Source organism: Natrix helvetica (assembly GCF_964273705.1).
Source record: "Natrix helvetica genome assembly, chromosome: Z".
In the NCBI taxonomy this organism is placed as follows: Eukaryota; Metazoa; Chordata; class Lepidosauria; order Squamata; family Natricidae; genus Natrix; species Natrix helvetica.
This window is the reverse complement of record NC_138554.1, coordinates 22,247,633-22,274,411: the sequence shown is the minus strand read 5'-3', so window position 1 is coordinate 22,274,411 and position 26,779 is coordinate 22,247,633. Positions and strand designations below refer to the sequence as shown.

Sequence of the window (26,779 nt, the reverse complement as noted above, 5' to 3'; positions counted from 1 at the left end):
TAATATGTTGTAAATATTATTCAGCAATAAAGAATTGATTTATCTCAGTAGTACCTGGTTCTTAGTACTAATAAGTCATTAATCTGACACCACAAACTGCACGTAGAATTGCCATTTTCATTCTACACTAGCAGGTAGGGGGACATTGTTTATTTTTGTGCATTTATGACTTACCAAAATAGCAATGAATAGAGAAAACCTTCCCCTGTCATTTAAGAAACTGTCCATATTGAATTACATGATCAAACTTTCTCCAGTAGGAAAAACAAGGAATAAACATTGGGAAACATGGCAAGTTTGTAGGTAGCCTTCGACGTATGACCACTTGTTTAGTGACCATTCAGAGTTACCAAGGCATTGAAAAAAGTGACTTACAACCTCACACTTAGAAACTTTGCACCATTCCCATGATCACATGATCCAAATGCAGGCACTCGGCAACTGGCATATGTTTATGATTGTCCCAGGGTCACGTAATTGTCATTTGTGACTTTCCCAGCATGCTTCTGACAAGCAAAGTCAATGGGGGAAGCTGGATTTGTTTAATGACCACTTAACAACTGCTATGATTCACTTAACTATGGCAAAAAAAGGTTGTAAAAATGGGCGCAATTTATTTAACAACTGCATTCGTTTAGCAATGGAACTTCTGGTCCCATTTATGGTTGTAAGTCAATGACTGCCTGTACAAATCAATGATAAAAAGTATTTGAAATCATGAAATATCCTCATCTAAGAAGTGACTTTAAAAAGTGCAGGAAACAGAGTTTTGAATAAAGAGAGATGATGGTACTTTAGCCCAAGCAGGTCAGTCAAAAGAAAAGAGAGTGGAAAAAGATTTGGAACTTTAATTCTCAAGTTCATTAACAATTTTTAAATGGCCTTTCCAAAACATCTTAACTTGAGGTTCATCCCCATTTAAGTGAATGGGATTTAGCTGTGTATTTAATTCAGCAAATTAAATCCCAAATTAAGACGAACCGATGCATGTCTCGCTGTTTCCTAGGACAGACCTGCCACCTTTCTGACCACATGCAGGCATGTCTTGCATGTTGAAAGGAAGAAACGTACTTTCGGCTGGAACCTGAGATGCCACGGCATAGCTGTCAAAGAAATAAACCTTCTGTATATTCTGGATCTCTGGCGACAGGACAGGACAGAAGAGGCAAGTGGAGAGAAGGGGAGGATAAGGTTTCACAAGATCATCCATTACAGGACAGAAGAAGTGGAACAAGAAAGAAGAGAAACAGCAAATAGCAGAGTGGTTAGTATCAGCAGTGACAAAGATTTTCACGCACGAGAAGTCATGTTCGCATACAATACAATCAGCAAGCTAGCCATATTCACAGGCAACACATATTAGGAAGGCAAGCAGATGCAGGTTACAGCAGGACTCCAACCCTCTTACCATCTTTCCACAGTTCAGCAGTGAACTTGTCCGTGCTCTGGTGAAGGAGAGTGGCCACATTGTCATTCAAAGGGTCCATATTTTTCATGAGCCACTCATCCGCTTTGTAGTCAACCTTTCAATGGAAAACAGGCAGGAGGAGAAGGAAGACGAGAAAGGATCAAAAGGTTAAACGAGGTCAGAACCGTTCTTCGTAGCAAATCCACCTGGTCTTGTATGCAGTCCTCCACTTGCGACTGTTTGTGTAGCTACTGTTCGAACTTGTGACAGTGCTGAAAAAAGCGACTTACAAATCGGTCCTTGCACTTACGACCGTGGCGCTGTATCCTCGGTCACATGATCAAAGCTTGGGCACTTGGAACGCATTTATAATGGTTTCAGTGTCCCTGGGTCACCTAATCAGCATTGGCAACCTTCCCAATAAGAAAAGTCTTATTTACGTAATAAAGGTTGTTTTACGTAGAATATATAGAATGTTATATATATAGAATGAAGAAAAAAGATGTATGAAATAATATAAATGCACGTATGTATAAAGTTATAGCTATACTAGACTTATATGTACAGATAAAAGAATCACAACAGATATGTAAAAGAATCGTAATGTGTTGCAAAGATGTGAAGTTTGCATAAACGAAATAAAAAGTTTTTTTAAAAAAAGACTAAGCCTTAATCAATTCATTGTAAATGAAGCTGGAAAAGTGCTGTTAGAGTTCCTATAATTCTCTATTTGCCGTAGACTTGTATTAAAGATATTTTATTGAATTGTGTTTTTTCTGAAAAAAAGAAAGAAAAGTCAATGGAAGACACTGGAATTGCTTAACAACCGCATGAGTCACTTAACTACCACGTCGGTTTGCTCAATGACTGTGACAAAAAAAAAAAAAAAAAAGGTGCAAAATGACATAAGTGGCCACTTCACTTTGCAATGGAAGTTTTGGTCTGAACTGTGATAATAAGTTGAGGATTGTCTGTACTGTCTATTCCGATGATGGTGAACCTCGTGCCCAAAGTAGCACACGAAGCCATACTGCACAGCACACACGGCCTTGCCTATTTATCTTCGGGGTTTCTGGTGTGCATGCATGCATGATGACCAGCTGTCCTTTGTGTGCATGGCAGTGCCAAAAACCTGTGTGTGCAGGACTGTTGGGTACTCATGTGCACCAGAACCCAGAAGTTCGGCTTTTCCGGAGCGCAATCACTTCATGCACGCTAAAAACCGCCCTGTGCATGTGCGCCAGCAAGCTGATGGTCAGGCGCCCATGCACGCCAGAACCCGGAGGTTCGCCATTACTGGACTCTATTCTATCCTTCTTCAGCTAATATTGTCCAAAGGCATTGAGATTCCACGTCATAGAATTTCAAAGGCTCCAGGAATTAAGTACAGCCCAGAGTGGTATAAAATGCAACAGTTTTTAGTCTTCTCTTAAGCATGAAAGCCAATGGATGACCTCAAATCAGTCACTCCCTCTCAGCCCTAATCAGCAACAAACTTTGTTCGCAGGCTGGCTGAAAAATAAAGCCTCTCATCACATCAGCACTGGTAACTTTGCTGCGTGAACAAGGCAAGCACAATGGAAAACTAAGTGGGTCCATCCTGCAATCCAGCAGGACAAACTCCAAAAAGAAAAACAACAACTGGGCAAATGAATGGAAGAAATACTGAGAGAAAACCATGCTTTCTGCAAAACAGCTGTTCTCTGGGTTCTTTAGTTGTGCTATCTCAGATTCTCTGAGTGGAAATTTAATTTGAAAGCCTCAGCTATCATAGTAAGCTATCAGCATTTGCCAACATTAGAGAATTTCAATTTTGGGTCCTCAGCTGTGATAAGACTACAACCGCCCATGGTTGCTTCCTTCAGATAATAACAAGTCATAGTTCAATACATCTGAAAGGTCTCAGTTTGGGAAAGGCAGTGAACACGGAAGTGCCAGTGAAAAGGAAAAGGGCAGAAGTTGCAACTTACCCTGCCAGCATAATGGATGATGCAGAAGTCAGCTTTATCCCGCAGCTGTCGGGGTTTCTGGAATTTGGGATGGGTCCCTTGCTCCTGGGAAACTTTTTCCACAAAGCTCTTATCGGTGGCTTTAGGGAACCAGCACTCTTCATCCAGCAGAGCCAGCAGCCCAGGAGGGTTTGCCTGGGAGAAAGCGAGGTAGACCCAAACCATTAGGAAGATTCCAAGGGCCATAGGTAACTTGGTCAGAGCATGGGAGAAAATGAGTTACAAAAGGATCAGCAATTGCATCGTGCCTGAGATATTAGGCAAATAATTGTCTTCCACTGTGGGCTATTTACAGATAACATAGAAGTTTACGATCCAAGTTAAAGATCTGATTTTGACTCTCACCCAGAGGTGGTACGCTGCCAGTTCGCACCAGTTTAGGAGAACCAGTAGTGGTGGCAGCGCGAGGCTCCACCCACCCACTCTGATGTCATCACAGACCTTCTGCGCATGCACGCTACCGCTACCGAACCAGAAGTGAAGAGAATACCGTTCCCACCCCAAAGAATACTTTCAGAGAAGACCACCCCGCCAGCAAGGACAATAAAGAGGTGCAACAACCATCGAAGAGGCAAAGGTTCTCTGAAGAGCTGGAGGCCATGTTTCCTTGGCCATCCACATGTAACAACTCCACAGCATCCCAGAAAACTCACTGGTCTCTCAATGAGATCAATGCAGGGTTGAAGGTCCAAGCCAAAGTCAATGAAATTCCACTCAATGCCTTCCCGTTGGTATTCTTCCTGCTCTAGCACAAACATGGTGTGATTGAAGAGCTGCTGGAGCTTTTCATTGGTGTAGTTGATGCAGAGTTGCTCAAAGGAGTTCAGCTGCAGAAGGGAGAGAGTGGTGGAAAAGAAAACATTCACAGGGGATTCAACATATGATGCATTTTACTGTGCATTTTACTGAGAAAACTGTGTTTTCTCTCTGTGAATCAATTGGCATGTCAAGATAAGCCTCTTTGTCATTCACCCTGTCAGTAAAGTTTGCTGGGTGACAATGCCCAGGATAAGGCTATCAAGGAAGCTGTCTCTCCAAGAACATCCACCAGTATACTTCTCAACGTCTCCCTTGCAGAACACGAAGACAATTGGCCTAGAGAAGGGATTGGCAAACTTAAACACTCAAGGAGCCATTTTGACCCGTTTCCCACAGAAAACACCGGGAGCCACAAAGCTCCTAACCGGAAGCCCACTGTTCAATTCTGAAGCTGACCAGAAGTTCAGTCCCCCCACCATAGAGTCTCCTCTTAGCGCGGCCTACTTCTTCCTCTACCTGTCATAACCAAAAGCCCTATCAATTGTGGAGACAACTGGAAAACTCTTCCATTGCCATAGAGTCTTCTCCTGGCGCGCACCGGAAGCTCCTCTCAAAATTGTGGCGCCAAATGGTGACGGAGCCGCAGCAGAGGGAGGAGAGAGCCACATGCGGCTCCAGAGCTGCAGTTTGCTGGCCCCTGGCCTAGAGTCTCTACTGGGAAGAACTAGAGCTCTGAATCAGGGAAAATGATTCAGCTGAAATTTATGGATTTAGTTAAAGAGAAGATCAACAACACAATTGGAAGGAAAGGATTGAAAGCAGATTTGCAGATACAGAGGCGGTTTTCAGCAGGTTCTGACCAGTTCTGGAGAACTGGTAGCATTTTAAGTAGTTCGGAGAACCAGCAAATACCACCTAAGGCTGCCCCTGCCCCCATCTTTTTGCTGCCTCCCGAGTCCCAGCTGATCGGCTGGGTCTTCTGTTGCTCTGCACAGGAGAACGGAACTGGGAAGCAGGTTAGTGGGGTGGGGAGGGAATGGGGATTTTGCAGCAACCTTCCCCTGCCATATCCACCCAGCCATGTCCACAGAACCAGTAGTAAAAACTTTTGGATCCCACCACTGATCGGGTAGTGAAAAAAGTAAGAGGAACCACGCCGGATTTTGTGGCTAGCAGATCTCCCCTTACCTGAAATATTTCAAATCCAGCAATATCCAAAATGCCGATGAAAGACGCCCCCTGGCGCTTGGTACGATCCAATGCACGGTTGATTCGGTGCACAAGCCAGCGGAAGAGCCGCTCATAAGTGGCTTTGGCCAATGCTTCCACAGCAAAGTCAGCCTAAGAAGGGAAGGTCGAGATGAAAACAGGCTCATTTTGGCCCACACACACTTAGCAAGCCCCCCCCTTCAAGGGTTCTTCAGGATCACCCACCTACATGTCACCCACAGTCATCAGTGCCACTGACCTGCTCTTTCGTCTGTGCCTTCTGCACATAGTCTCGGCCGACCTTGATGCGTGGGGTAAGGATGGCACGGGTGAACTCCGTCACATTCATGCCCAGGAGGTGGCAGAGTTTTTGAGCGGCTGCAAAGGCACAGAGGAGACCAATAAGAGCCCTCTGTCAGGTCATTTCCCACCAGTTTTCTTTTCAGTTCTACCTCCTCCACTCCCTTCTCCCTTTCAAAAAGCAGTTCCTAGCCCACAGGAATGTTTGACAGAAACCTGAATTTTCATATGGTGATTATTGTGAAACTTAAATTTGAAATATTGTTTCCTAGAGCCAAAATGGAAATCAATCTTCTTCTTCTATCTATCTATTTCTATTCCTATCTTCTATATATATAAAAATGGCTGTATGTGTTGTTCCAGTATAACTCTGGAATGCGTCGAGCAATTTCAACCAAACTTGGTACACAGATGACTTACTCACTGGAGACAAATACTGAGGGGGTAAGATACTCCTAAAATCCCTCGGTGTGTGTGTTCTGTTAAGATACATCCTATTGTGCTTTAAAATGGCTTCTACTATGCAGCACAGTGGAGTTGCCATGGTAATGGCTTCACAGTACTCCACAAGGAGGCTCGCTCTGCTAAGGGGGAAAATCCAACATCAGAAATTACATTCGTTCCACACATTCCCCCCATCCCCACCCCATAAATAAATATCCGGGTAACGGCAGGTTATTGGCTACTCTTATAATAATAAAACAAAAAATGTTCCCCCTGCACTTGTATCGTTTTAACAAGACTCCTCAATAAAAATGTAGTATGAGTTCTGATCACAGCCAAGTGCTTATAGTCAGTCCTTGCTTAACAACTAGTTGCTTAGTGACTATTCAAAGTTATGACAGGCATTCCCAGAACTACTTATGACCCAGTTCTGCATTTCTGACACTGCATTTCCCCCCACATCATCTTAATAAATGCCATTGCTTACGACCATAATTCCGGGCTCAAATGCAGTCATAAGATGAGGACTACCTGTACTTGCTAACATTTCTGAAAAGTCAGCGGTTTCTCATTTAAAGCTACTAATCTGAAATACCTGTGTTATCCGGCATGGAGGCCTGGTCTGTATTCCTCTCTTTACGGAAGACAATGTTGCCAAACTGCAGCACAGCAGAGACCATCCGCAGCATACCTATGTGGAAGGATGACCCTTAGCAAAACCACAGGTCCGCATTTTGCAAACAATCCTATTCAAACTCATCCCTTCAAACAGGTTCAGCATAAAGTCCAACACAAAACGTAAGAATATATTTCATCACATAGTGCATTGCAACAGGCCTCTCTGCCAAGCGAGAACAGGGACAAAGCTGCAAGGTATTTTAAACGCACATGCTATGTTACCTTTCTCCACTGCCCTCCTAATTCTAAAGAATTTGAATTTTTGGATTGATGAAACCATGTAAGAGGCTTGACATTCACTGCAGCACGCTGGGACTGCAACAACTAACAAGCAGCATTCAAAACATTTCAAACCCAAGGATCATTCTCTTACTGTTTTAATATTGTATTGTTTTAATGTTATACTAAAATAGTAAGAGAAATCACAATGCTCTAAAGTCTCTATGCAGGAAAGAAATTGGGGTACATATTCTTTATGTATTCTGATGTTCCTTCGAGGTTAAGCCTTCTCTCTCTCTCTCCCTCTCCTCTCCTCTCCCTCCCTCTCTCTCCTCTCTCTCCCTCTTTCTCCCTTTCTCCTCCTTCACTACATGAAGGAGCACTACTGGAATTATAATAAAAAACAAATCACAACATTCACTACAGGGTAAAATTTGCTTAAAATGGAACTGTGAAGTTAAATGCAATGCTAAAGCTTCTTATTGCAGAAATGGCCTTTACAAACGACTTCTACAATACTTTAAGAATATTAATTAGATGTACACATAAGAAAATTGGAGATAAAAGATTTGCCAATGGATGGATATTACATTTTTACTCTGCTTATGAATATCCAAAGGGATTTAAGATCAGTGCAGACCAATAATAAATAAGAATTTTTCCAACTTCTTTTCGTTTATTGTGGCAGGTAACACAATGTTGCTAACAACGTTTAATATCCACTCAAGTGACATCACTTAAACAATTACTTGTTACTTTTCATGTATTTTCATATCTACTGGTCATTTCAAACAACAGTAGTTAAAACTATTTTAGGTCATAGTCCTATCACCCCTTATTTCATATAATTTGTGACTTAGTGTTGACTCCTGTCTCTTCAGTTTTCTTAGCAAGATGTCAGAAATGGTTTGCCATTGCCTGCTTCCAAGAGCTAAGAGTGGGTGACTGGTCCAAAATCACCCAGCTGGCTTCATGCCTAAGATGGGACTAGAACTCACCATCTCCCCGTTTCTAGCCTGGTGCCTTAACCACTGCAGCAAACTGGTTCCTTATTTCACATCACAAAGTTATATAAGGTAATGGATGGTAATACGTGAAATCCTCGACTTACAACAGTTCATTTAATGATTGTTACAATGGCACTGGTTTTTCCCCACTTATGAGCATTTTTCATAGTGACCACCCTTGGAGCATAGTCATTATCATGTGATCAAAATTCAGATGCTTGGCATCTGGTTCATACTTATGACCGTTACTGTGTCCCAAGGTCATGTGATCCCCTGTTGTGACCTTCTGACAAACAAAGTCAACGGGGAAACCGGATTACCAACTTATCACTAACTGCAGTGATTCCTTTAACAACTATGGCAAGAAAGGTCGTAAAATGGAGCAAAACTCACTTGGCAACTGTCTCACTTAACAGGAATTTTGGGTTCAATTGTGATTGTAAATCAAGGGCTGTGTATATTTGTATCAAATATTTTATTCAAAGTCTATACTGCACTTAGTTCAGGGGTGTCCAAACTTGGGAACTTTAAGACTAGTGGACTTCAACTCCCAGAATTCCCCAGCCAGCCACGCTGGCTGGGGAATTCTGGGAATTGAAGTCCACAAGTCTTAAAGTTCCCAAGTTTGGACACCCCTGACTTAGTTGAAAGCACATCATAAATGAAACTATGACCACGACCATAGATGGAATGTTAAGCCAGATACTTTCTTAATTGCAACCAGGAAGCAGCAGATATATGCACACACATAAAAGAGTGACTCACAATGTATCTCCTCGTGTGAAAAGCCCATGATACGCATGGATTCCATAGTCTCATGGAAGATCTCCTTATCCTGCTGTCCAGGGATGGGCAGGTACCCATTCGACAGAAAGCGATACTGATTGAATGGTTCCAGGAGCAGCTCCCCTACAGGGGCAGGAAACAAAGCATGTTATAGGGACCACCAGATGGTGGCATACAAGTTTAATAAGCAAAATTTACAGCATTTATAAGGCGCAGTGGCTCAGTGACGAAGATGCTGAGCTTGTCGATCAGAAGATCCACAGTTCGGCGGTTCGAATCCCTAGCGCCGTGTAACAGAGTGAGCTCCTGTTACGTACTTGTCCCAGTTTCTGCCAACCTAGCAGTTCGAAAGCATGTAAAAATTCAAGTACAAAAAAATAGGAACCACCTTTGGTAAGAAAGTAACAGCGTCCCGTGCGCCTTCAGCGTTTAGTCATGCCGGCCACATGACCACAGAGACGTCTTCGGACAGCGCAGCCTCTTCGGCTTTGAAACGGAGATGAGCATCACCCCCTAGAGTCGGGAACGACTAGCACATATGTGCGAGGGGAACCTTTACCTTTTACCTACCTCAAACAATGACTCTAGATGGCTCACAAGAACCCATAAAACAAAGCTCCCCCCCACCCCCAGGAGCCGGAGCAAAGGACCTCACAGCTCAACCCCCATCCTAGCTCAATCCTTGAGGAAGAGTCTCACAAGGATAGGGATCCCTCTGATCTTGTGCGGGAACCTGATCCAAAGAGCTGAAATGGACATCAAGAGGCACTCAGAATGGCAACATTTAAGAAGGGAGACCTGGAGGGTGCCAAAAACTATATAATTGGGCAAGATACTTCAGAGAGAGGTGGACCCACAGGTAACCTAACTCTGTGCCATGTAGGGCTTTAAAAGTGATAACCAGCACCTTGGAACTGCACCCAGAAAGCAACTGGAAGCAGTGCAGCTCACACGGCAGTGGGTATTATTTGGGTGAAGTGTAGAGCACCCAAAATTGCACACTGCTTCATTTCAGACCACTTATAGTTCTGGATGGTCTTCAAGGGCAGCCCCATGTAGAGTCACTGCATTAACTCAACAGGAGGTAACGAAAGCTTTTGTGACTTTTTTTTGGTTGGTTAGCAATACACTCTTAAGAATCATCAGACGGGGACAACATTTAAAATGGACTACAGTCTGCTTTGACAGTCCAAGATTCGGGAGGTTTAAAGATCAGCCAGGGTGCTTTAGATTTCTGTTAAGTCTTAAGACTCCCTTTTTAGAATAGAATAGAATAGAATAGAATAGAATAGAATAGAATAGAATAGAATAGAACAGAATTCTTTATTGGCCAAGTGTGATTGGACACACAAGGAATTTGTTTTTGGTGCATATGCTCCCATCAAGAATCATAAGATAGAACACTTAGTGACAGACAGTGTTACTAATAAGCAATCAAATTATACTAGGAAACAAATAAAACAATATAAATTTTAAAGATACAAGCAACATGGTTATCGTCATAAGCTGGATGAGATAGGTACTAGGAAGGAAGAGAAGAAGAATAGTAAAACAGTAGATAATTTGACAGTGTTGTGGAGATTAGTTTAGCAGAGAGATGGCATTCGGAAAAAAACACCATCACCCCATGCACAAAATGTTTGGTTTCACCCAAAGGGACAATGGTGGGGCACTCTACACTTCTGTGTACACTGTGTACTTCTGTGTACTTCTGACATTACAACTTACTACCGTCACTTGTTTTAATTGGTTAGGAATTTCTTTCTAGTGAGTTATTTCCAGTCAGGTTAGTCAAGAAGTTCTGAGTATTGTTATTTCTGTCTTTAGCATCAATCAGTTCATTATCCTTCAGCTTTATTGCTAGTCTTAAGTACAGGACATTAAACTACAGGATGAAGGTAAGGATTTCTATAATGCTTGGGAAATGAAAGGGACAAACTCACCTCTTGTGTGTTCACCAGCACCTACTAAGAGTTGATAAAAAACATGGAAGGTTCGCTCATCCTTGGCCTGGCGAATGGCACGGGACTTTTCCAAAAGATCTGGGACACTCTGAGTTAAGGATGGCACGTGTGGATTATTTCTTTCTCCTTAGGCACCCATGTCCACCAAGGCTTGTCAATCATCCCATCTGGATCCTTCTGCCCCTGGAAGACTTCTAATACTTTGGATCAGATACCTGATATTTTTGACATCAGGAATGTTCATGCTCAGGATCTGATGCCCAATCAAACTCAAATTCTGTCTGTCTAAAGCAGGGGGGTTCAAACTCAAGGGCCGGGGGCTGAATTCAGCCTGCGGGGTACTTAGATCTGACCCAAGGGGCTGCCCTGGGAACAGGAAAGGACCGGCCCCGGTGCCCCTGCTGGTAAAAATGGAGCTGTGGAGGGCTGCATGTGAGCCTCCCAAGATCTGTTTTCAGGAGGTCATCTCAGCCCAAAACAGAGCTCAAGAGCCTGTTTTTTCACTGGCAGAGGACTCGGGCCACCACAGGTACCCCAGACACGAGTGACGTTGAACTGGCCAGGCCCACCTGGCCAGGCCCCTGCCCACCGAGGTCAAATACAACCCTTAGGGGCCTCAATGAAATTGAGTTTGACACCTGGTCTAGAGAACTGGGCCTGAGGTCTCCAACAGTCCAAACTCACAACTTCTATTCTCTAACAAGAAGGATACATGTCTCTATATTGGCTCCAACAATGTAGCCGGCTACATCAAAATTAACCCGAATAAATTTACCCTGCAGGTAGAAAAAGAGATAGGAACATGAGACAGCAATCAGAAGAATGATGTGGCTGATACAGAAAAATTGTTCGGTATTTTTTTAAAAAAAATTAGATGCTGGTGAACCGCAGAAGCTGGAAACAGATTCCTCTGGTCAATTCCGTTAGTAATGAATCTTTTCTAAATAGGAAGAGTAGAAACCAGTCACCACAAAAACAAGAAAAGCTAACAGAAAGTAATAATACAGTGGAATGTGAAGCTCACTCTTCTGCCTTTCATCTATGAGGAAGAGAAAACCTTTTGTATTTTTCTTTCTTTTCAAAGGAGTGGCTAAAAACCAAAAGCATTTCTCAAGAAATATAAAAGGAAGCAGAAAAAAAAAGACTTTCACCAACAAAACTGGTTTTTCTTCCGAAGGAAGTATGGTTGGCATAGGATTTCAAAAAGGCATTTTAAAAATTTTGCCCTTTCTAAAGAATAGAATCAAAGAAATGGTACATGAAAGTTTAAGGCTATATTTCAAAGGTGTTGCAAGCATAATCTTTTAAGGCTCTTTTTTATAATTTGAAGTATTTAAGGGACCAAAGTGGGTATCCTCAGCTGAAGCCGCCCATTGTACCATTAAATTCTTTCATGACAAAATATCATGGAACTCTTTCACTGCAGGGTAAAGGGCGAAAATGAGTGCAGTACAAGTCGTCCTTATTTAATGTCTGCTTGTTCAGTGACTGTTTGAAGTTACAACAGTTGTAACAGAGTAAGGTTATGACTGGAACTGCATCTATATGGAGGGAAGTATGCAGTGGAATATCCCAAGGCTCTGTTTTAGGCCCAGTACTCTTCAACATCTTCATCAATGATTTGGATGAGGGAATAAATGGGGAACTCATCAAATTTGCAGATGACACCAAGCTGGCAGGAATAGCCAACACTCCAGAAGATAGGCTTAAGATACAGAAGGATCTTGACAAACTTGAACATTGGGCACTATCTAATAAAATGAAATTCAATGGTGAAAAGAGTAAGGTTCTACATTTAGGCAACAAAAACGGAATGCACAGGTACAATATAGATGATACCTTGCTCAGTAGTAGTAACTGTGAAAGGGATCTTGGAGTCCTAGTGGACAACCATTTAAATATGAGCCAGCAGTGAAGTGTTAATACCACTTTATAATGCCTTGGTAAGGCCACACTTGGAATACTGCATTCAGTTCTGGTCGCCACGATGTAAAAAAGATGTGGAGACTCTAGAAAGAGTGCAAAGAAGAGAAACAAAGATGATTAGGGGACTGGAGTCTAAAACATATGAAGAACGGTTGCAGGAACTGGGTATGTTTAGCTTAAGAGAAAGAAGGAGTAGGGGAGACATGAGAGCAGTGTTCCAATATCTCAGGGGTTGCCACAAAGAAGAGGGAGTCAAACTGTTCTCCAAGGCACCTGAGGGTAGAACAAGAAGCAATGGGTGGAAACTAATCAAGGAGAGAAGCAATTTAGAACTGAGGAGAAATTTCCTGACAGTTAGAACAATTAATCAGTGGAATAGCTTGCCTCCAGAAGATGTGAATGCCCCAACACTGGAAGTCTTTAAGAAGATGTTGGATAGCCATTTGTCTGAAACGGTATAGGGTTTCCTGCCTAGGCAGGGGGTTGGACTAGAAGACCTCCAAGGTCCCTTCCAACTCTACTATTGTATTGTATTGTATTGTATTGTATTGGTCCTTGTAGTTGCAGCCAATGTAGCATTCCCTAGTCACTATTGTGATTCAGGTACTTGGCAACCAGCCTGCAATTGTGATTCTTAATTTATGTTTGAGGAGGAGTTGCTGGAAGCCAATAGCACAATATCTTGTCCTGCTTCCTGTCCTTCAGATCTCCTCATCAGCGAGCCGGACGTAACACTGCCTCTTTCAACAAAGTGGCTGCACAACTTAACTTTTTTTCCTTCTTCCGAAACAGAAAGATTATTTTTAAAAAATAATCCAGATTTACTAAAATGAGATGATCTACTTTCAAACTTAGAATCCCTTTGGCAAATTTCCATAACTACTTTTTTTTTTTAATTCAGTGGGAGGTAGGGTTGACAACTGAATGTTGTCAACCCTGAAGTGATCATGGCCAAGGCCATCTTGGGGGCTCCAGGACTTCCACACAACAGAGGGAGGGGGGAAATGGTTAGATGGGCTTTGTGGCTTGCCAGAGGAGGGACAAAGTAACCAAGCAACCGGCCAGCTTCTGGATTGGACAGCATGACCAGTGACTTGGGGGAAAAGAAAAAACTTTTACTTTTAATTATGTGAAAGCCGCGGGGACTTTTAGAGTCGGCTTTTACCAATTGTGCCAATATGATATACCCAATAAAACTGTTCTTTGAGGAAGCTGCCTGCCTCAGAATTCTAACTTCTATTGGTGCATCACGTGGAACGCTGACAAACGTCTTGTATCACAGCTCCCATCTCTGCAATGCATTCCCCATGTTGGCCGGGGAATTCTGGGAAGTTGGAAGTCCACACATCTTCAGCTTGCCTAGTTAGAAAAACACTGCTGTATACAAACCTTTTCCACTTAGGTGCCTTCCAAATGTGTTGGACAATATTTCAACTCCCAGTCAGCTAGGGAATTATTGAAATTACATTCCAACACATTTGAAATAGGGGAAGAGTGAAAGAGCTTAACAGATTTCAACAGGGGAGATTATCTTACAAGAAAAGATATCTTTAATTATTTGGCAGCTTTTGCCACCTGCTACAGTTGTGTGAGAAGCAATATCATAGAATAGAATAGAATAGAATTGGAAGGGACCTTGGAGGTCTTCTAGTCCAACCCCCTGCTTAGGCAGGAAAACCTACACCACCTCAGACAAATGGTTATTCAACATCTTCTTAAAAACTTCCAGTGTTGGGGAATTCACAACTTCTGGAGGCAAGTTGTTCCATTGATTAATTATTCTAACTGTCAGGAAATTTCTCCTCAGTTCTAAGTTGCTTCTCTCCTTGATTAGTTTCCACCCATAGCTTCTTGTTGTACCCTCAGGTGCCTTGGAGAATAGTTTGACTCCCTCTTCTTTGTGGCAACCCCTGAGATATCGTAACACTGCTATCATGTCTCCCCTAGTCCTTCTTTTCATTAAACTAGACATATCCCATTCCAGCAACTGTTCTTCATATGTTTTAGCCTCCAGTCCCCTAATCATCTTTGTTTCTCTTCTTTGCACTCTTTCCGGAGTCTCAACATCTTTTTTACATCGTGGCGACCAGAACTGAATGCAGTATTCCAAGTGTGGCCTTACTAAGGCATTATAGTATTAACACTTCACGTGATCTTGATTCTATCCCTCTGTTGATGCAGCCTAGAACTGTGTTGGCTTTTTTGGCAGCTGCTGGCTCACATTTAAATGGTTGTCCACTAGGACTCCAAGATTCCTCTCACAGTTACTACTATTGAGCGAGGTACCACATATACTGTACCCGTGCATTTTGTTTTTCTTGCCTAAATCTTAGCCTGAAGATAGGGAGACCACACACACTTATGAGGTGACAGAGTAATTCATTTAAGAAGGGTATAAACCACCCATTATAACAGTTTCTCAACTTTGGCAATTTAAGATGGATGGACTTCAAGAATTCTGGGACTTAAGACAGTGGCAGGTTGCCAATTTTTTTACTACCGGTTCGGCCGTGCTCCCTCGTGCGCGTGCCGCTTAATTGCATGCACAGAAGCATCTGGATGGGTGGGCGGAGCCTCCCATCGCCGCTACTACCGGCTTGGCCGATCTGGGCCAAACGGGGAGCAACCCACCTCTGATCTTAAAGTTTCCAAGGCTGAGAAGTTGCCTTAGAACAACTGGGATTTGATGGTCCAGTTCTGAAAATATTTTCCACTGCTCAGGAAGATGCTATCTTCTGTCTTAAATCCAGGGCTCAATTGGTCTGAAATTGGAAGCTGCTAAACAGGATCCTCATTCCACAGATTTCTGAGGTAAATGAGTGGGTGGGAAGGGATTTCTCCATCCACCAAGACTTACGAATCGTGAGGAGTTGTCATTTTTCACCGTTTTTGCATTGCCGAAGGCCTCCAAGATAGGGTTGGCTTGCAGTAGCTGATGCTCCAGTTCTCCCTAGATGAAGGAAAAGGAGGGACGGAGGAGGGAAAAGGGGTTAGCAGCAACCTATGCAGGCCTCTGGCCTCACAAAGCTCTTTGGGCCAAGGAAGCGCTCGGAGAAACTCCAGGGTCAGCCAGGGGAAAGCTGTTTCCAAAAATTACTCACGTAGGAAGCAGGGCTGGATGTCTATGGAGGTTGGGATGGGGATGACATCACAAAAAATACAATGGGAAGGCAGAGCAGGGAGCAAGACAGGGGAAACAAAAACAAAACAAAATCAAAGGGTTAAATTAGACGATGAACAACACAATGAGAACGCAACCACAATAACGTGGGGAACAACACAACAGAAAAGGGGAGGAACAGGAGATCCCCAACACCTGGCTTCATTTCCCAGCCCCTCCCCTGAAATCCCCTGAATCATCCACCCCACCCCCAGTAAAATGCAGCATCGTAACTCTGGTGAGGAAAGGGGTTCGAGGAAGCGACTCTGGCAATAAGCAAAGTGTGTGCAACTGATGAGAAAAGCATTTGAAGAGCAATTCTAAGTGTAGGTGGGACCAGGAGCAGCAGCCAGTGGTAGGGACCCACAATCCGCACTGGAGGATGGGGGTGAGGAGTGGAGAGGTGGGGAAGCTGGCTTCTCAGCCACATGCATTCGAATCTTGCCTGTTTGGTTTCATTGAGGAACTCCAGCTGAGGCAGCAAGACAACAGAGGGAGTATTAATATCATCTTCCATATGGGAACAAACACACACACACACACACACACACACACACACACACACACACTTGTAGAACTTCTACCAAGACTGTAAAATTAGGCACAGATAAGGGGAGAAGATGGGCTTTCCGTGCAATCAGAGAAGGGAAGCACCAAAGGGAAAAATGAGGAATCAATGCATTGCACGCAGGAAGTTCCAGGGTTCAATGTCAGAAAGTTTTCAGCCCCAATACAGGTGAGGAGAGGGGTTCAGGTTGACCAATAGTTCCTTTGGGGCATCTTTGTTAAAAGACAGGGAGAAAGAAACCCTTCGTGATTCCAGCTGTCCTCAGATAATAATCTCCTTTGAAAGGAGACGGCTAGAATAACTGGAGCCTAAGTTCTTTCCCTGTGTCCAGGGGTGGTATTCACTTACTTTTCCTACCGGTTCGCAAATGTGAGTCTATGCATGCATTCGGCCTTCCACGCATGCGCTTTGATCGCGGGCGAGGCTTGTATGCATGCACGCGGCTTGAAAACATGCCTAAATAGGACGGCATAGAGTCAGGGTGAGTGGGAGAGCCCACCCACGATTTCCACTACCAGTTCGAGCGAACCGGTCCGAACCGGCTGAATACGACCTCTGGTTGTGTTCACAAGATGCAAGAATATTCAAGAGAAGATCACTCAAGGGTCCTAGGGGACCCGCTGGTCCCCTGTCATTGAACTCTTAAGATTGGGAGGAAGCAACCAAAAGGGCCCCGAAACTATACAGAGGAAGAAAAGTATAATAAATGGCTGGCCTATTGATTAAAAGGAATGATGTGAAAAGGCCAAGCAAGGACTCATTTCTTTCAACAAAGGACACAACAACGTTAATTCAAACCCAACACTGGCTCTCAATCCTGCCTGGGTGGGTGCCACATTTGGCTTGGAAGCCAAATTCCATATGGGCAGACAGTGGGTGTGTTGAGCGACAGAAGAGTGGAAATCACTTTTGCATGTGCTTGAAACGCTCTTCAGGGGATCACCTTTTCACACATGCCAGGGCCATCCGCTGGTATTTGGAAGAGCTTCCAGACTGGGCCCAGTTCAAATTAGATGCTGGGTTACTTCCTAGGCATCAGATGGGGGAGCTCATTGGCTCTGCTTCAGGAATGCAAAACCAGAGCTGGCAAAGGGGTCACGCCAATCTGCCATGCCCTTTCTGGGTTGGCATCGCAAGGGAGAGCAAGTGACTGCTGCTGTGGTTGAAACTGGAGGTGGCCCCACACTCACCGGCGCATTATGGTCCTTCCGGGCTTTATGAGATGAAGCCACATGTGCTAAGTACTGGATCACTTTCTTGGTGTTCTCAGTTTTGCCAGCACCTGACTCTCCTCTGCAGAGAACAGACATCAGATGAGAAAACAAACTCACACCTCTCCTTCTCACACAGCTATCTTACTTTCTGAATTTTTGCTTTCCAAACCTGTCCCATCAGCAGCATCCTATCAAAGCGTATGGATGGGAACCAGAAGGTCCTTGGCTCCAATTCCATCATGGTCCCAAACTCACTAGGAACAATATTACAGTAATAATACTAAAAGCAATCATGGAAACTGGTGTCAAAGGTGGTCGGACATAGAATATGAATAGTCCTGATCTAGAGTAATCTTTGTCTAGTTGTTCAACTTAGAGATGGGTAAGGGGGAAAAAATGAAAAAAAAAATTTTCCCATCAGAACAGATGGAATAAAAAAGCAATTTTAAAGATTTGCCATCCATCTTAAAAGTTTGTTCATAAGGATTGCTGAGTAAAATGTGGGGAGGGATTTTGGCACTCTAAAGCAGCCTTTTCTAATTACGTAAAGCTGGGAATTTTAATCCCAGCACATTCGGAGGACAATGAGTTGCTGAAAGTAGAAGGAAGCTATACGTGTTTTTTTCCTTAATTATTGATTCGTTTTCAACGAGTTTAACTTCACAGCTTCCATCGCAGGTTAGAGCAACATTGGGGGAGGGGGGGGAGGAACGGGGACAAAACTGTTCTTTCCAATCTGAATAAACCTGGCATTTGGCAAATGACTTTTTTGTGACTGCAGGGTTGTTTAAACAGGCTTTTGTACAATATTTCTTAGAGGACTAAAACAACAGGCTGCTTTCTCCTCTAAATGCAATCGCACGCAATGCAATGAAGAGCTAGCTCTTTGGGCTACCAAGTTTTTAGAGCTCCTGGTAATATCCATAGAGAATGATTTTCTCTCTCTCTCCTCTGAGCATCTCCTTCTACAGCCCATCCCTGCTGCGAGCAATACTCACGTGCATAAGATCGACTGATCCTCTCGATCTGGGGGCCAGAAAGATAAAAGAATCGGATCAAAATTGTTTGTTCCCATTCCCTGGGGACCATTTCCCTCCACAAGAGGGCGTCAGAAACATATATGCAATCGTCCATCCACCAACCACAAAAGCTTCCTATCTCTAGCCATCTGCCCACTCTATCCATGATACACCCTAAAATTACACATTCTTCTCCTTTCGACTTCAATCTGGAATGGGGGATTGTTTAAACTTTCCATTTACAGCTCCCCTGCCCCCTTTACTTCTCATAGCCATGAGGGTAACCTAATTTTATTGCATTTATTATTTTAAGTTTTACTCATCAGCATTTTTGAATATAGTGTATTGTCGGGGTGTACCATTTACAAAAAGGTTAGACCAGCAAAAAAGTAATAATAAATATTAACACATAAATTAATAATAGCAATAGTAATAATAATAATATAACACATGTACTAATGACAATAATGCTATAACCAAATAGTTTTAACTAAGTTTTTTTTACATTGACTTATTTACATTTTTGTTACTTGTAATGACTGTAGTTATTAACCATCACTATTTTTAATACAAACATTCGCCACTCTTTCTTTCTCTAACTTCTACCTCTTGTCCCTAACCACTCATACAATCTATTCCAAATCAAATAATATTCTGTGACTTCCTTATCTTTTATTTTTAAAGTTAGTCTGTCCATTTCAATACAGTCTAAAATTTTTCGAATTACATCTTCATCTGGTGGGGGGTTCTTATTTTTCCAGTATTTTGCAAATATGATCCTTGCTGCTATTAGTGTAAAACTAAATATGTGGACCCTTTATCATACCCTTCCAGTATTATGCCCGACAAACATATTTCTGGTTTCAGTTCTATATTCTATTTAATAATCTTTTCCAGCCAGCTATGTATTTTCTCCCAATATTTTCTTGTTTTAGTGCACGTCCACCACGTATGATAGTAGGTACCTGGGGACTGCTTGCATTTCCAGCATTTGGCAGAGAGATTGGGTGGGCAACCTAATGTTAATCAAGTAGATGTACTTCCTAGAGAGCAAAAAAGTAAAATGAAGAGGGGACCGGGGGCTGGGGGCGGGGGCTGAAACAAAAAATTGAAAGGGCCATTTAGGGGTGGGTTTTTTTTTAACAGACTCTCTCTTATTCTCTTTTTTCTCTCTCTTGTTTTCCTCACAGCACATTTCAAGACTTGGAGTGAAGCATCTTGGCAGAGGCTCGCAGAAGGCTTTTGAAATTAGGCTGAGGGTCGCAAAGGAATCAGTCCCAGCACTCTGAGCGTCCAGGGTTGTACTTTGTCCACTCCTGATGTATATAGTAAAGCCCCCCTCTCCTCCCTTTATGGGTCTTCCAGTTGTGTACCTTGCAGCATGCTTCGGTAGGCAGTCTCGGAGATGGCATAAATGTGAGGTGGCATCTCATGACGTTTCTTGCCCCGATACATCTCCACAATCTGTTCTGTATAGATGGGCAAATTCTTGTAAGGGTTGATGACCACACAGAATAGCCCTGAGTATGTCTGCCATTTGGAAGGAAGACAGAAAGTCACATCAGAACAGCCTCCCCAATACCACTGCAGCTCCTCTTTGTGCCCACAATTGCACATCTTCTTGGGTTTTGCAGCTTGCTATCAAACACTCTCCCTTCTAAGGTTGCTGCTTCAATATATATACATATATATATACATACATACATACATACATACATACATACATACATACATATATATATATATATATATATGTTTTCGTAGATTTTCACAGGTGTAGGTATGCTGGTTTTGTTGTATTCGGGTCTTTTCCGAACACAACAAAACCAGCATATATATATATATATATATATATATATATATATATATATATATATATATATATATATATATATATATATATATATATTGAATATATATAAAACACGTTTCTTTCTGCTTCAAGAAAAACCGAGGAAAATGTCGAAAAATAAAGAAAGAGGAGCCAAGTTCGCCGCCTGCTATTTTTAACTCTAAAGCATAACAATGACCTAATTCACACATCATATTAAGCCAGACATGCCATTTGTTTGGGTTCATCTTCACATGAACCCAGACTTTTGGGGCTATTAATCCATGGCTTAGAGCTAAGCATTATGTGTGGATTAAAGCACTCAAACTTTTCACAAACAAAAGCTTAATGCGATGTGTGATCCCAGACACACAGGGAGATGGATGTTAGAAACAACACGTAGTGCCCAATTCTTGTATTTTGCAGGCAAGGAAATGTCCGTTTGGAGAAAAACAGCTGTTCCAATCTTGAGATGTTTTTCCTACTGCTGAAATGAAAAAAAAAAATCAATGGGATACTTTTTGATCAGCCTTTCCAAGGCTGATGTGGTACCTATTTATCTACTCGCATTTGCACGCTTTCGAACTGCTAAATAGGAATTAGGTGGAGGCGGGCACTCACTCCATTGTATGACGCTTGAGTCTCAAACAGCTCGGTTAGAGACCCAAACATCGGGTAATGAAGTGAACCCCGGCTCTGCCTAGCTCCTGTTCACCTAGCACCGTGATGGCGAACCTATGACACGTGTGCCAGAAGTGGCATGCAGAGCCATCTCTCTGGGCATGTGAGCTGTTGCCCATTGCTCTTCCAGGTTCTGGAGTGCTGGTCAGCTAGTCTTCAGGTGCACGAGAGCGCCGGTGTGCATGTGCGCCCAGTGTGTATGTGCGCATCGGGAAAATGATCTTCCAGTTTCCGGCACGCGCATGCGCACTGGCCAGCTGGTCTTCATGCACATATGCATGCCAAAAACCAAAAGACCAGGTGGCCAGTGCGCATGCGCGTGCCAGAAACAGGAAGATCATCTACCTGGCATGCACATGCACACTGGGAGGCTGCTCTTCCGGTTTTCAGAACGCATGTGAGCGCACGCTCCCATTTTGGCATTTGGTGCCAGAAAGGTTCACCAACACTGACTTAGCAGTTCGAAAGTGTGCAAATGCGAGTAGATAAATAGGTACCATTTCAGTGGGGAGGAAACAATGTCAAGCTGGTCACATGGGTGTGGGAATGTGTTTGTACAGCGCTGGCTCAGGGTAAAAACCGCAGGGACTCCTTTCCTTCCTTCCTTTCCCAACCCTGGCTACTCCAGCACTGGCTTGGAAATGTTGGGAAATTTTTTGCACATCTGATGTCCCAGCACAGAAACCTGAGAGACTCCTTTTTTAAAAAAAATCCCAAGAATAGACGGAGGCCAAGAAATAGCACCTCCTCTGGAATTGACCCTCCCCCCCAAAAAAACCTTCCAAGCCTTGCCTCCTTCTTGGTAAAACCCTCAGAATGTATTTACATTTGGGGAAAAAAATGGCTGGCATAAGAAAATTGTTTGCCAACATCCCACGAATAAAGGAACATGCCACCTCCTGATGTCCAAAGAGGAGCCGAAGTTATCTGGGGAGGATGCAAAATGAACTGGCAGGTGGGGGGGAGGGGAAGGAGGAGGCATGCCATTAAAGTTTTTCAAGGGGACGTAAGATATGTTTCCTTTGTTCTTCTTAACTTTTATCTAGTGGCATCCTGTAAGCATCTTTTTTGTGCCAAAATAATTCAGCCCCACCATCCCAGTCAGCGATGGAAGAAACTTGGATGAGAGGCGACACGTCTTCCAAGAAAAACCAGAAAGTCCAGTTGCCTCTTAAGAAAGCACCTTTGGGATAACTGTGACCTGAATGGCTGAGAATCTCTACAGACATAATCATTTATTTATTTGTATCCCACCTTTATTAGTTTTACAAATGATGCATGTACTATGTTATCATTTTCATAAAGTTTCCTATCTTGGGGCAGTGGAAAACCAATGCTGGGTATTAAGAAATGGTGTGTGTGTGTGTGTGTGTGTGTGTGTGTGTGTGTTACAGGAGGCATCAAAAGACATCGAGGGGCAAGTGCTCAACGTCCTAATAAAAGCTGATTCCAACAAGCTTTCATGCACCGATGCTCCTGGGTTTCCCTAACTTGAATCCAAGCGTGCAATTTCGCTGTTGGCATACTAGTGCGGGCCTACCTTCTTTCCAAACAGATTTCTAGCACCATGCCAACAGACACATTTTGTCCACTTGACCACAGTCACTTGACTCCATCGACGTTGGCTGACACTAAGGGGAAATATGCAGAAATGACCTTCCCTAACCTGGAGTGTTTTCAGTTGCATTGGAATGTAACCTTCCATTATTCTGTTAAGCACCTTGCCTGAGGATCTTAGGAACTGAATGCATCAGGAGCTCAGAAAGTAGGGGAAAGATTGCTGAGGGTGAGGCTAAAAATGCTTTTTTTGCTACAGGCTGAAGTACCTGGGAAGGAACAGCCTGGAGAGCCAACCGTAAAACAACTGGATGGAGTGTCACCAGGGCAGGGAGAAGTTGATTTACAGGAAAAGCAGCAACACTGTTATCGAAGGAACTGTCTGGGAAGGCTGAAGAATCCCCCCTTTCAGTTTTTTTTTAAAAAAATGTTTCTTTTTATCTTAAAGATGGGTTCCATGGGGCTGAATCACACAGGTGTAGGCTGCTCTCTTAGGACAAGACAAGAGTACAGTTTCCTGCTTCCAAGAAGTGGTGTGTTGTTGCCCCGGTTGACAGTGGCGCCCTTGGGAGAATTCATTTCACACCCTGACGACTACTGTTCTGGCTGAACAGGTCTAGTCCGTTCCCCACCCCGATACTACCCAGCTACAGGGTGGAGATCATCAGAGGCAGCAGGGGGGGAGGACAGGCACTGGCTGTCTGCGAGTCAGAGATGACGTACCGTTGAGGGAATGCTTTGGCACATTGCCTCCCAGGGTAGCCTTTTGTGCCCAATTGGGTGCCAGGGAAACCAGCAGGGCAGAAGAAACACGTGTCCCCTGCTCCTTCCCTTTGAAAGGAGCTCTGCATGATGAAGTGAAGGAGGTCCAACTCGCCCTTTCCGAGCATTGTTGCACAGAAACACAGAGATACTTCACGAGCTGGGAAAAAGCCCAACTTTCTGTCCCAAGTCAGCTCTTCTCTTCCAGTCCTGACGTCTGCTCAGAAGGAATAGCTTGGCATCTAACCAAAGCTGCATTCCACCCAAGCGGGGAACCAGCCCAGCGCGTCACTGTTTAAAGTCTGGATTGTTTTTTTCTTAAGGTATCTTGATGGATATCGAGAGGTTTGGAACCACATAATTCCCATCATGACTTGCAACTGGTCATGCTGGCTAATTGCTGGAGTCCAAACCATCTGGAATATTGGCCAGTGTATTCCTGAGCTAGCACATCTGAGAGAGGCACGGCTGCTGCAAACCAGGATTACATTTGGAATTAAACAGGGAAAAGAATTGCATTAAATAGCTCTTAGTTAGAAGTAGGAGGAGGCTGGACTACAGATCCCTAAGTTTATGTCATGAGGAAGATGCAAATGGATAAAAAAAAAGTATGAGAGACTGGAAGAGAAAGAGAGAGAGAAAAAGAGAGGGAGGGAGAGGAAGAGGGAGAGAGAGAGAGAGGAAGGGATGGAGAGAGAGAGAAAGAGCGGGAGGGAGAGAAAGAGAGAAAAAAGAGAGGGAGAGAGAGGAAGAGAGAGAAAGAGAGAGAGAGTGGAAGGGTGGGGGAGAGAGAGAAAGAGAGGGAGGGAGGGAAAAAGAGGGAGAGAGGGAGAGAGAGAGGAAGGGAGGGAGAGAGAGGGAGAGAAGAAGGGAGGGGGAGAAAGGAAGGGAGGGAGGGAGAAAGAGAGGGACGGAGAGAGGGAGGGAGAGAGAGAGAGAAAGAGAAAGAGAGGGGGAGAGAGAGGAAAGGAGGGAGAGAGAGAGTGGAAGGGTGGGAGAGAGAGAAAGAGGGAGGGAGGGAGAGAAAGAGGGTGAGGGAGAGAGAGAGAGAGAGAGAGAGGAATGGAGGGAGAAAGAGGGGGAGGGAAGAGGGAGGGAGGGAGGGAGAGAGAGGAAGGGAGAGAGAGAGGAAGAGAGAGAGAGAGAGGAAGTGTGGGAGAGAGAAAGAGATGGAGGGATGGAGAGAGAGAGGAAGAGAAAGAGGGAGATGGAGAGGAAGAGGGAGAGAGAGGAAGGGAGGGAGGGAGGGAGAGAGGGAGGAGATAAAGAGAGAAAGAGAAAGAGGGAGAGAGGAAGGGAGGGAGCGAAAGGGGGAGAGAAAGAGAGGGTGGGAGAGAGAGGGAGGAGATAAAGAGAGAAAGAGAAAGAGGGAGAAAGGGAGGGAGGGAAAGAGGGAGAGAAAGAGAGGGAGGGAGGGAGGGAGGGAGAGTGGGAGGGAGGGAGGGAGAGAGAAAGAAAGAGAGAGAGGGTGGGAGAGAGAGAGAGGGAGGCATGGAACCAAACCAGTGGCCACCCCATAAGCCAACTCACATAGATAAGACCAGAGTAGTAGCGGTCCTTCAGATTATGCAACACGGAGGCTTCATTGAGGCAGGTCAGCTCTGCCATGTCTTCCACCTTGGTAAATTTGGGTGGGTTCATCTTCTGAATGTCGTCTTTGGCCACCAGCATCTGACGCCCATTCTCAGTAAGTTCCACCAACATCTCATCTCCCCGTTCTTCGCGCAGCCCAGCCGCCTCAAAGCCATGACGTTCGGACGGGACCCACACCAGGCGTTTGGCCGTCCAATCAGCTTGTGAGGCTGGATTGCCTGCGTGATTCCGGTCCACAAACAGGTATCTCTCGGCGGTGGCGTCACCCCGTTGTACAGGGGTCCGGACAGCCATGGCTGAAAAAGAGAGAGGAAAATCCAGGAAAAGTTAGGCACAGTCGGATGCCAAAACCTTGAGGCTCAGTTATCGTACATAATGCTAAATTCTCCAAGTCTCTTAAATCTGCCAGTTCTCTACAGACTATTCCCTACCTCTTATTTATTTTATTCATTTATCAAATGTTAAAACTGCCCATCTCTCTCACTGAGGGACTCTGGATGGTATGCCTTTTATTTTGACCTCATTACACCAGAATATCCCCAGAAAACAGTCATCTATGCTATAACATTTTTTAATGTTTGCTTCAGCAATTTTTATTACTTTCCCCAAACTCAGGAACGCAACGGACAGAAAAACTGGATTGGTACAAGAGTAGAGCGGTATGAAATTCCTCCTCCTCCTCCTCCTCCTCCTCCTCCTCCTCCTCCTCCTCCTCTTGAGACGGGAGTGGAATATTTGTAGCTTTTACTTGACTTCAGAATGTAAACCTGTCCCAAACCCTCAGACTTAGAAACTTCTTGTATAAACATTTTCATGCAAACAGAATGTTATTTACAAAATAATGACTAGAAAGTAAAACCTCGGGGTTGGGAGAAGGTGGAGAAGAAGGCAGCAAAACGGGGGGGGGGGGGGGGAAATATGGCGACTTATATGGCCAGCTGTCTCAGGAATTCTGGGAGTTGAAGTCCACAAGTCGTAAAGTCGCCATACTTGCGATACATACAATATCTCAGGGGTTGCCACAAAGAAGAGGGAGTCAAACTATTCTCCAAAGCACCTGAGGGTAGAACAAGAAGCAATGGGTGGAAACTAATCAAGGAGAGAAGCAACTTAGAACTGAGGAGAAATTTCCTGACAGTTAGAACAATTAATCAGTGGAACAGCTTGCCTCCAGAAGATGTGGATTCTCCAACACTGGAAGTCTTTAAGAAGATGTTGGATAGCTATTTGTCTGAAATGGTATAGGGTTTCCTGCCTAGACTAGAAGACCTCCAAGGTCCCTTCCAACTCTACTATTGTATTGCATTGTATTGTATTGCCTACTTGTAATAAAAGGTACATGGAGTCAAGGGGTGTCTAATTCCAGTGTATTCTGAATTCAGGTGTAAGGAACAGATTATTTTCTTTTTTCTTTTCTTTTACTACCTGCCCTGGCTGGGAGACAATCCTAAGTAAAAGTAGTCCTCAACTTACAACCCTTCATTTAATGACTACAATGACATGGAAAAAGTGATTTATGACTATTTTTCACATTCACAACCATTGCAGCATCCTCATCGTCATGTGATCAAAATTTGGGCACTGAGCAACTGGCATGTATTTATGACAATTGCAGCATCCTGGGGTCATGTGACCACCATTTGCAACCTTCTCAGCTTGTTTTGCTCAAACAAGCAAACTCAATG

The 26,779-nt window shown here is 43.8% G+C and overlaps 1 protein-coding gene across 3 annotated transcripts in view; it reads right to left on the bottom strand.

The window, feature by feature from the left end:
- Window positions 1–26,779, bottom strand: part of LOC309381271 (myosin-10-like) — an 83,754-nt gene that overhangs the window by 44,370 nt on the left and 12,605 nt on the right. For 2 of the 3 annotated variants that reach the window (XM_081932055.1, XM_081932057.1), the window contains exons 2-16: window positions 25,032–25,390; window positions 20,044–20,200; window positions 18,650–18,677; window positions 17,628–17,730; window positions 15,811–15,831; window positions 15,567–15,659; window positions 11,496–11,559; window positions 10,763–10,861; window positions 8,799–8,942; window positions 6,725–6,820; window positions 5,645–5,763; window positions 5,365–5,517; window positions 4,071–4,244; window positions 3,379–3,552; window positions 1,409–1,523 (exon numbers count right to left, since the gene is read on the bottom strand). In XM_081932055.1, coding sequence (XP_081788181.1) covers window positions 1,409–1,523; window positions 3,379–3,552; window positions 4,071–4,244; window positions 5,365–5,517; window positions 5,645–5,763; window positions 6,725–6,820; window positions 8,799–8,942; window positions 10,763–10,861; window positions 11,496–11,559; window positions 15,567–15,659; window positions 15,811–15,831; window positions 17,628–17,730; window positions 18,650–18,677; window positions 20,044–20,200; window positions 25,032–25,388 — 1,897 coding nt within the window. In that variant the 5' untranslated portion in view covers window positions 25,389–25,390. The remainder of the gene's footprint in view (window positions 1–1,408; window positions 1,524–3,378; window positions 3,553–4,070; window positions 4,245–5,364; window positions 5,518–5,644; window positions 5,764–6,724; window positions 6,821–8,798; window positions 8,943–10,762; window positions 10,862–11,495; window positions 11,560–15,566; window positions 15,660–15,810; window positions 15,832–17,627; window positions 17,731–18,649; window positions 18,678–20,043; window positions 20,201–25,031; window positions 25,391–26,779) is intronic. The other variant, XM_081932056.1, reaches the window with a different exon arrangement.